General features: G+C 37.5%; 1 protein-coding gene across 1 annotated transcript; it reads right to left on the bottom strand.

Moving 5' to 3' along the window:
• Positions 1-4,356: 4,356 nt before the first annotated feature.
• Positions 4,357-5,277, bottom strand: LOC133090098 (solute carrier family 25 member 53-like). Its single transcript, XM_061188370.1, is given in 1 exon segment — positions 4,357-5,277. A coding segment is annotated over 1 exon segment (921 nt).
• Between the last annotated feature and the right edge of the window lie 4,988 nt (positions 5,278-10,265).

The following is a 10,265-nucleotide window of genomic DNA, read 5'->3' as shown; positions in this document are numbered from 1 at the left end:
ATTTTCATCTTTTAAAGAATAACATTGTAACATTGCCAAGTGCTGAATTTTTTAATACTGAAGTATCCGCCTGCCAGGATGCCAGAGTTTAGCTGGGAAGCTCAGTGAGAGTTCCTGTGAAGATAAGACTAAAGAATGGTTCTCTTTACCAGAATAGAGAGTGATGCCTCAGGCTGTGCATCCTAATGTCTAGGTAAATGAGCAGCCTATCATATTTCTTATCAAGATTAAAACTTTAACCAGATGCGGCATGTGTCAAAACAGAAGAGAAAATACCTGTTAACGTCTAAGACATAGAGAAAAGTGTCTTTGGTAAACTCTAATTTCTTTTTACATTAGGGAAGAGGTATATTGCTTTTCTCCATTTTAATGTGTCTTTAATGGATTCATTTCTAAATGTAAAAATAATAAATGCACATTTGAAAAAGTTTGGGAGAGTATATAACAGTGAATTAGAAGGAAAAAACACTAAGAGCTTGAGGGATCTTTCTAGGCCTTTTTTTTTCTTCTATAAATGTGTTTACATGGTTCAAAATATGCTCGTGCTTTAATTTTGCATCATATGTTTTTCATTTAATTTTACACATAAAGTTGTAAGATTTGCTGCTTACTGTTTCATGTCATTCATGTTCTTAAAAAACATGGTTTTTAGTTATCATATAGAATACTGTAGTGTAGTTGTCCCATGATACTTTATTATTCCCTGATGCTGGACCTTGGTGTGGTTTCCAGCTTTTCTCACTGATAGGCTGCCACGAATACGTTTAGGACTAAATCTGGTGCATTTTCTCTGTGAGTTACTGTTTATTTCCTACTTCCATGATAGGCGTGTATAATAGGCACAGAGTCTGTAATAGAGTTTTATAAAGAATAGCTTGAAGATGTTATTTATATTCATCTAATTCCAACTCTGAGGCCATGTTCCTCTAATGCTGACAAAAACAGGGGAACTTGAAAATCAAGACATTGTTGACACAGGGGAACTTTGTTTCAGACGTTTCTCTAAAGGTCAGAGGCTTATGTAAAAATACCCATCCAGATTTACCAGACCTTATATTTTGTTATATTTGCTTTAGCTATTTTGTTTTTTTAAGAAGCCAAACCATACAAATATAGTTCGAGCTCATTTTTCACCCTACCCCTGCCCCCGACCAGAAGTAAATACAATCCTAGACTTGGTGAGAATCCTTCCTATCCAACTATCCATATTTTTATATTTTTTAAAAACATATGCAGGTATTAAAAAATGGTAAATAGTATTCTTTAGTGTACTTAAATTTTTTATTTCACTATTGTCATCTTGTATATATCATCCTTATTTTTTACTCAATGTTATGTTTCGGGATGTTTAACCAAGGATCTGTCATTTTAACTGCTGTGTAATATACTCATTGTATAAAAATACTACAATTTATGTACCCATTGACATATATTGATGGATATATTTTTCTGCTCTTCTGTTTTCCTATGACAGACCCATGCTTAGTAACTGTCTTCATGCGTGTCTCATTTTGATGTGTGCGGTTTTCTCTTGGGTGAGTACTTAGCAGTGGATTTGCTGTGTTAAAGGGCAGGTACATCTACAGCATTGTGATCTTTACTGCCAGCTTGCTTCCCAAGGTGAGTGTATCACATTACTTCCTACTGCCTGTGTGTGAGAACTCATCCCTGTTCACCCCTGTTATTGTCAGATTTCCTATTTCCAGCCAATCTGAAAAGTATGCGATGCTATGTATTTGTAGATTGAATTTGCATTTCCTGTATTCCTGGTGTGGTAGAGCATCTCGTCCTATATGTACTGGTCCTTATGGTTTCTTCTTCAGTGCGTTTCCTTTGCGTGCCCCCTTTTTTCTTTCTGTTGGGTTGTCTTTTACATTTTATGAGTTGTTCACATTTTCTTCATGCCAGTTTTTTGTTGAGTAAATGCCTTTTAATATCTCTTTGCAGTCTGTGGCTTGTATTTTTACTTTATGAAATTATTTGTTATATAGAAGTTTTAATCTTTAAACAAATCAAATTTGCAAGTCTTTTATTGTAACCATTATCTAAGAAATCCCTTCTATCCTGTTGAAAGAAAACCACATTCTGATAGTTTCTGCTAAACGTTTTAAGGTTTGCTGCTCCCATTTAGATTTTCATCTATTTAAAATATATTTCAGGAAATGTTCTGAGGTATAAATGCAATTTGATTCTATTTTTCCATACAGGGAACAATTTCCCCAACATCATTTATTGAATACACCATCTTTTCCCAGCAGTTTGCAACGCCACTTCTGTCATACTCCAATTTTTCATTTATGTATGGATTTGCTTCTGGGCTCTCTATTCTGTTCCTCTGGTCTATTTGCCTATCTCTGTTTCAAAAAAGCACTATTTTAATCACTTATAGCTTCATAGTAACTCTTTCTCTCTGCTCGGGAGAGTTCTTCTGACTTGTTATTCTTCAAAATTGTTTTAGATATTCTTCGCCCATTATCTTCTATAAACTTTACTATCACCTTATCAAGTTCCATAAGAAACTCTAGGATTTTTATCGAAATTGCATTGGGAATGAATAGATTACTTTGGAAAAAATAGACTTTTTAATGATAGTGCATCTACCCATGTACTAACAAGGAATATCTTTCCATTTATTCAAAATTTTTATATTCTATAATAAAATTTGGTCATTTTCTTCAGATAAGATTAATATATTTTTGGTGAGATTTATTTATTTATTTATTTTTAATTTTAATTTTTTCCCAGTTGAAAGTCATCTTTAATTATTGTTGTTATTATTATCATCAGCAGCAGCATCATTATCATTAGCACAAAACTAAATCCGCTAATAAAGCAAAAACCACACCCCAAAGGCAGGTCTTAATGACAGTGAATCAATAACATTATCTTCATGTACAAGGGACAGCACCCTGAGGATAAAGACCATATCACAGCTTGATAATCAATTCAATAATTCAGCCAACATAATTGAGCACCTAAGCACAATGGGAGATTTAAAAATGTGTACAAGAATCCCTGCTTTCAAGGAGTTTTACAGTCTAGTAGGAGGTATTGAAGAACATCAAGAACACAGGACCTCATGAAATCAGTGACATAATGGAATCAGTGCCACATATGAATATTGGAGAGGGGCATCACACGAGACTAATGTCACATTCAGTTAGGGGCAATCACATTCAGTTAGGGATAATCAGAAAAGGCTCCTTAGAGAAGGGGGCATCTGAGCTGGGCTTTGAGAAACTGGAAGGATTTTGGCAGACTGGCAGGTGGAGAATGGGTATTGCAGGTGGAGAAAATAGTGTGGGCCAAAGCATGGCCATAGGAAAGCTAGTGGCATGTTTGGGGAGGGAACAATAGTCCAGTTTGGCTAGGATATAGGATCTATGTAAGTGGGAATGGTGTGATAAAATGCTACAAGTTTTATGGGGACCATATTTTGAATGGCTCTGAATGACAGGCTATAATTTCAGATCTTTAACTTATGTTACAGTAACTATATTTATCCACAGCAATAAAATATGCAATTATTTATGAAGAGATATAGTCATTTCAGTTCCAGATTTCTTAGGGAAACTCAAGTGGTTTCTGGCAATGTTATTGCCTTGCTATCAAAAATGTCCCAGCATTTAACACCAATCAACCTATAGTAGAATTTTCTATTCTGCATGCAACTAAACGTCTTCCCTCAAAGTCTATTCTTCCCATCCATCCAGGACCACACTTCTTCCCACTCCCACCAGTTCTTGTGGCACATGATCAGTTGAGGCAAGTCTAACTCAGGATTTCCAGCCATAACTGCTACCCTGAAACTAGTACCCACAGCCTTGAGAAGTGAGAGTGGTGGTGGCAGGAGTAGTGAACAATGTCATGAAAATGTACCCATCTGAGAAAGTCTATGGAATCCCCATCCTAAGAGTCAAGCTTAGTTCTCTGAAATTGGAATTCCTGGTCCTCCACTCAGTTTGGTCCAGAGGACAACTGGAGGGGTCCCGGAACTCACAGTGCCTAATTAAGGTCATCTTTTAGAGTTTCCTCTTATTCACATCTTTTAGAGTCAGTGAATTCCTTAAAGGAATGACATTTCATGTGGGTTACAAGTTACTTAAAGGCTTCCTGGGTCTCAGCCTGTTGAAGCTGTGGATAGACCGGGGTGAATTTCTTTTGCTAACCAAGGAACACTGTTGGCTTTGTCTTTGCCCAACAGGCTGGTAGTTGGGAACTTCTCGAGTGCACTGACAGTTGAAAGATGCTAAAGAATAGTTGTATTAGGTGACCAAGCTAAAGAAGTAAGCTATTTAAACCAACCCAGGAAGGCTTAGAATAACAAGCTGCCATGGCCACACTGCCTGCAGCTAGTCAGTCTTTCAGCTCTTTCCTGGAACGATACCTCCTCTGGAGGAAGTCATGGATAGCAGTAGTGATCCCCCATGTCACGCTGGACCTTAGGATGACCAGGGAACCTCCATGGTAGATCAAGAACACCTTTCAGCCCCGAGTGTCCTACACGTCCTGGGCAGAGGCCCACAGGCTTGGCATGCTCTGCCAGCCAATATGGGACTGAATATTGGCAACTAGCACAATCAGAGGATACAGAACTAGGCAGGTGATTGTTCCATTGACACTCCCAGACACCAAGGCAGGAACCCAATGGGGCAGGCCTTGCTCTGCCAAGCTATCCTGAATGGGATCCTTGAAGGAGAAATACAGAGCACTCCCCAGGCTGTTCCTGAGAAGGACAGGCCAGAAACCGCGATAGTAACCCAGCGACAGCCGCCCCCAAAGCCCATAAGAGTGGAATTCCTTGAGAATGCTGAAGGTGCTGGGAAAGCGAGCTTGCTTGCGACCATCCTGGAGCACATTTTGCACCCTTTCAAGGGGGCTGAGTGCCACAGCCTCCACTACACCAGACGTGAGCCCTGCAACCCAGCGGTGTCCCAGGGAGTGTGGCCCAACAGGGGAGAGACAATACAGCAGGCTATCGTAAGTCCCAAACAGCAGAGTCCCTTGCAACGTCTTGGAGAGAAGAGGCGGGTAGATTCCCCGGTAGAAGTATCGAGGGCCTTCATGCCAAAGCTGCCACACAGCCTCTGACACCGCCGCAGCATGGATCTGTTGCCGGAACACAACCTTATAGATAGGAAAGGTCAGAAAAGTAGACATAAAGTTGGAAACGGCCCCAAGGGCGTAGGTCTGGGAGTGCCAGCTTCTCTTTCCTGGAGACTCTGTTCGTGTCCAGTGCTGAAGCTCCTTCCCAGGAGAGTGGTTCTGTTCCCCCATGCTGAAGATAAGGGTAAAATGCAAATCGGCCCAGTCTGAGAGTCCGAGCTGGACTTGACACCGCACCGGCTCCCGCGCCTGTGTGCCGCAGCCCCAGCCGGCCGTCTCCCCCCTTTTGCTAGCAATGGCCTCGGGCAGGAGGCTGCGCGGAGAGGCCGCCCCCTCGCCCCGTTGATTGGCCGCGCCGCCCGACTCATCTTGCTCTTTTGTCTCAATGGGCAGAGGCTAAAAGAAGCGGCGGCTGCTGGGCTGGTGAGATTTATATTTAAGTAATTCACAGATCTTGTTACTAGGTTAAATGGGATAATTCATCCTATTAAATTTTCTAATTGTCTTTTGCTAATGTATAGAGCATTCTTTTTTTTTCATAATCGTATATCCAGGAAACTTGCTGAACTCTCTAATTACCTTTATCACAAAGTTACATTTGAATTAGTTTTCTGAATCTATCAAATAGTAAAATGCTTTCTCTCTCTCTTTCTCCTCTTTTTTTCCAGATAGTATGGCGAGTTACATTGATTTCTTTTTAAATGTTAAAACATTTTTGCATAGCTGGAGTTAACTCCATCTGATCCTGATATTTGCCTCTTCATGTATTACTAGAATCAATTTGCATGTTTAAATTGTGGTATACTTAATATAATAGAAAATTCACCATTGAAACCATTAAAAAATACAAAATTTAGGGGCATTTAATACATTTACAATGTTGTGCAACCATCACCGTTGTCTAGCTCTAGAACATTTTCATCACCCCAAAAGGAAACCCTGTACCCATTAAACAGTCACATCCCATTCCCCCTTCTCTTTAGCTCCTGGCAACCAGTAGTCTACTTTCTGGCTATATGGATTTGTCTGTTTGGACATTTTATATAAATGGAATCATATGTGGTTCTTTGTGACTGGCTTCTTTCACTTAACATACCATTTTCAAGGTTGGTCCATGTTGTATCATGTATCTGTACTTTATATGGCTGTGTAATATTCCATTGTATGCATATACTACATTTTGTTTCTCCATCAGTTAATGGACACCTAGGTTGTTTACATCTTCTGGCTCTCATGAATAATGATGCTATAAATTTTTTGTGTACAAGTTTTATTTGAACACCTCTTTAATTCTTTTTGGAATATACCTAGGATTTGTATGGTAAGTATATGTTGAAACTATTGAGGAACCACCAAACTGTTTTACCCAGTGGCTGCACCATTTTACATTCCCTTGAGCTGCGCATGACGGTACCAATATCTTCACAACTTCACTTACTATTTTCTATTTCTTTGAGCATAGTCATTCTAGTGGGTATGAAGTGATATTGCATTGTGGTTTTGATTTGCATATCCTTAATGACTGTGATGTTTAGCATCTTTTTATGTGCTTATTGGTGATTTTATTATTTTCTTAGAGAAATGTCTATTCAAGTGTTTACCCATTTTAAAATAAGGTTGGTGGTTTGTTGATTTTCAGCTGTAGGTATTGTTTATATATTCTGGGTACTAGGCCCTTACTAGATTTACGATTTATAAACATTTTTTCCTGTTTTTTGGGTTGTCTTACCACTTTCTTGATAGTGTCCTTTGCATAAATGTTTTTAATTTTGATGAAGTTTAATTCATCTGTCTTTTTATTTTGTTGCTTATGCTTTTGGTGGCATAGAATTAGAAATATTTTGCTAAGAATTTTTGCATCTATCATCCTGAAAGAGATTTGTCTATAATTATTTTTCTTGTAAATTCCTTGTTATAGTTTGGAAATATAATAGGTTGTGCTGGCCTCAAAAAAAGAGTGAAGTTACCTTCCTATCATTAATATTTTCTAGAAAGTTTTGCAAAATATTGGTGTTATTTCTTCCTTGGATGTTTAGAATTCACTGGTGAAAACTTCTGGGCCTTGAGAGTTCTTGCTAGGAAGTTTTCACATAATGGATTCAATTTCTTTAAGAGATATTTAGTTATTCAAAATTTCTATTTCTATTTGTCTGCTTTGGTAAATTGCATTTTTGAGGAATTTCCCATTTCATCCAGATAGTCAAATTTATTGGTATAAAGTCATTCATAATATCCTCTGGTGAAGTTTTTCATGTCTGAAGACTCTGTAGTAATAACCCGTTTTTCTTTAAATATTGTTAATTTGTGTTTTCTCTTTTTTTCCTTAATTAATTTTGTAAGGGGTTATCAATTTATTAATCTTTTCAGAGAAAAAACTTTTCTGATTTTTCTCTGTATATGTTTGTATCTACTTTATTGATTTCTGTTTTTATCTTTATGTCTGTCTTAAGTTTGATTTGCTTTTCTTACTCTAACTTCTTGAGGTAGATGGTTACATATTTAGATTTCTGGATTCCTTCTTTTCTATTATACACCATTAAGATTATACATTTCCATATAAATACTATTTTACCTATAGCCAACCACTCTCAAACTTTTTAAATCATAATTTTATTGAGAGATAAATCACAAAGCACAAGAGTCACACTTTTGAAGTGTACAGTTTAGTAGCTTTTAGTACATTCACAGTTTTGCAACAATCACCACCATCTAATTCCAGGATATTTTAATTACCTCAAAAAGAAGCTCCATATACATTAGCAGTCTCTCTTCTTTCTTCTTTCCCCTAACCTCTATCAACCACTGACTAACTTAACTTCTGTTTCTATACATTTGCCTATTTTGGACATTTCATATAAAGGGAATCACGATATTTGGCCTTTTGTGTCTTGCTTCTTTCATTTAGCATAATGTTATCATCATTCATCCACATTGTAGCATGTATCAGTAATTCATTCTGTTTTATTGCCAAATAATATTCCCTTGTACAAATATATACCACATATTTTGAGAAACTGCCACAGTGTTTTCCAAGGTGCCATCCCACCAGCAACATATGAGGGTTCCAATTTCTCCACATCATTACCAATACTTGCTATTGTCTATCTGTTATAGCCATTCTATTAGGTGTGAAATGGTATCTCATTGTGGGTTTTGGTTTACATTTCTCTAATGACTAATGATATTGAACATATTTTCAAGTGCTTACTGTTCATTTTTATATCTTGTTCAGAGTAGTGTTTATTTGAATCCTTTAGCCATTTTGTAATTGAATCATCTATTCTTTGCTCCTTTTTTTTCTACTTTCTTGCCTTTTTTTTTTTTTTATCCTCCTATGGTAACATTTATTCTTCTATGAGTTCATCATTTGGTAGCTTTTCCAGAAAGGTCTTCTAGAGCAGGGGTCCCCAGCCCATGGACCAGTACTGGTCCGCGGCCTGTTAGGAACCGGGCCACACAGCAGGAGATGAGAGGCAGGCAAAGGAGCGAAGCTTCATCAGCCGCTCCCCATCGCTCCCCATGGCTCGCATTACCACCCGAATCATCCCCCCCGCCCCCGTCCATGTGAAAATTGTCTTCCATGAAACTGGTCCCTGATGCCAAAAAAGTTGGAGACCACTGTTCTAGAGGGTTTCCCATCATCCTATATGTATATATACACAAACACACATATATGTGTGTGTATGTGTGTATATATATACACACATACATACACATACACATATATAGTGTGTGTGTGTACATTTTTTCCTGCTCTATGTCTAATGATAGTTTAACTGTGTAAACCATTTTATCTTGATAATTATGTTCCACCAGCACTTTAAATGATACAAGCTGATTGTGTTTATATCAGTGTTATCTCCTTGTGGGTTATAACACTTTTTTCCCTTCTCAGATAGCTTTTAAGGTTTTCTCTTTATACATAATTTCTGCAGTTTTATTTAAATGTCTATAAATTTATTTTTATTTATCTTGCTCAGTACTCTGAGTGTATGTTTAAATTGATAACTCTTGTTTATCTTTTATTCTAGAAAATCCTTAGTGTATCTTTTTTAATATTACTTCTCCAACAAATCTTCTATTCTTCTGACACTCCAATTAAGTGTATATTTGTACTTCTGCATCTAATCTCCATCCCTCTTAATACTTTAAGAATTACTCCTTTTTCGCGCTGCACTCTAGCTGAATTCTTTAATACTAATGTCCAATTTGCTGCCTCTCTTTTTGACTGTGTCCATTCCAGAGTTTATCTTTTCCATTAACTTTTTATTTCAGTCAGTGACTAATTTTTATTTCCAAAAGTTCTACCTGATACTTTCATAGAAGTCTTTTCTTTTTTAGCTTCATATCTGTTTTTCCATTTTAAGGATGTTTTTGTTTTGAAGATAATTACTTATATGAAAATCTTTTCCAGACTATTCTATAATATTAATTCATCTGGATTGAAAATTTTAAGTTGTTGGCTTATTGCTTACCTATTTACTCTTAGTTTCATTCATATGTTTTGATTCCCCACCCTCCACCCCCCACCTCAGCTTCAGATTTCTGTTTTGGTGGTTTTCTTCGACTGAAATGATTTTTTTATCTGAGTTGTCTAGGACCTGAGTCTAGAACTAAGTTTTACATTACTTGCTAAGTCTTCTCCCCCAGAGCAACATCAGGGAAATTTTGGATACTTCCAGGTGCTTGTAATGAGGCTGTATCTAATTCTCTTTATGCTGTAGGCAGGAAGCTTCTCATTACCTATTATGCTGCAAGCTTTCCCCCCTCTTCTTTCATCCTTCCTTCCTTAGTTTTAAGCAGTGAGGGTATTGCCCACAGACAGCCTCTGTCTGCTTCTGGTCCTGGGCATCAGCAACTCCAAAGCTTTAGTCTCACATGCTTTGAATTTTCATCAGTTTCTGCTTTACGCTATGTTTATCTTGTTTTAGATATCACTTGATATGTGTTTAGATATCACTTGATATGTGTTTAGATCAGAGCGTGGGCATTAAAATGTAAGCTCAGTACATCACCTTGACTGGATGTTGAAGCATAGGAATCTTTGCTGAAGTGGGGGATTCTGGTCCCTGGAGTCCAGTCTCCAATCCCTGGTATGGCATAATGTGTTTTTGGAAATTTTGGCCTCTCCTTGGCATGGTGTAGTGTGAGGGGTCTGC

The sequence above is a fragment of the Eubalaena glacialis genome, chromosome 4, assembly GCF_028564815.1.
Source record: "Eubalaena glacialis isolate mEubGla1 chromosome 4, mEubGla1.1.hap2.+ XY, whole genome shotgun sequence".
Lineage (NCBI taxonomy): Eukaryota > Metazoa > Chordata > Mammalia > Artiodactyla > Balaenidae > Eubalaena > Eubalaena glacialis.
Note: the sequence above shows the minus strand (reverse complement) of the source record. Positions and strands in the feature narration are given on the sequence as shown.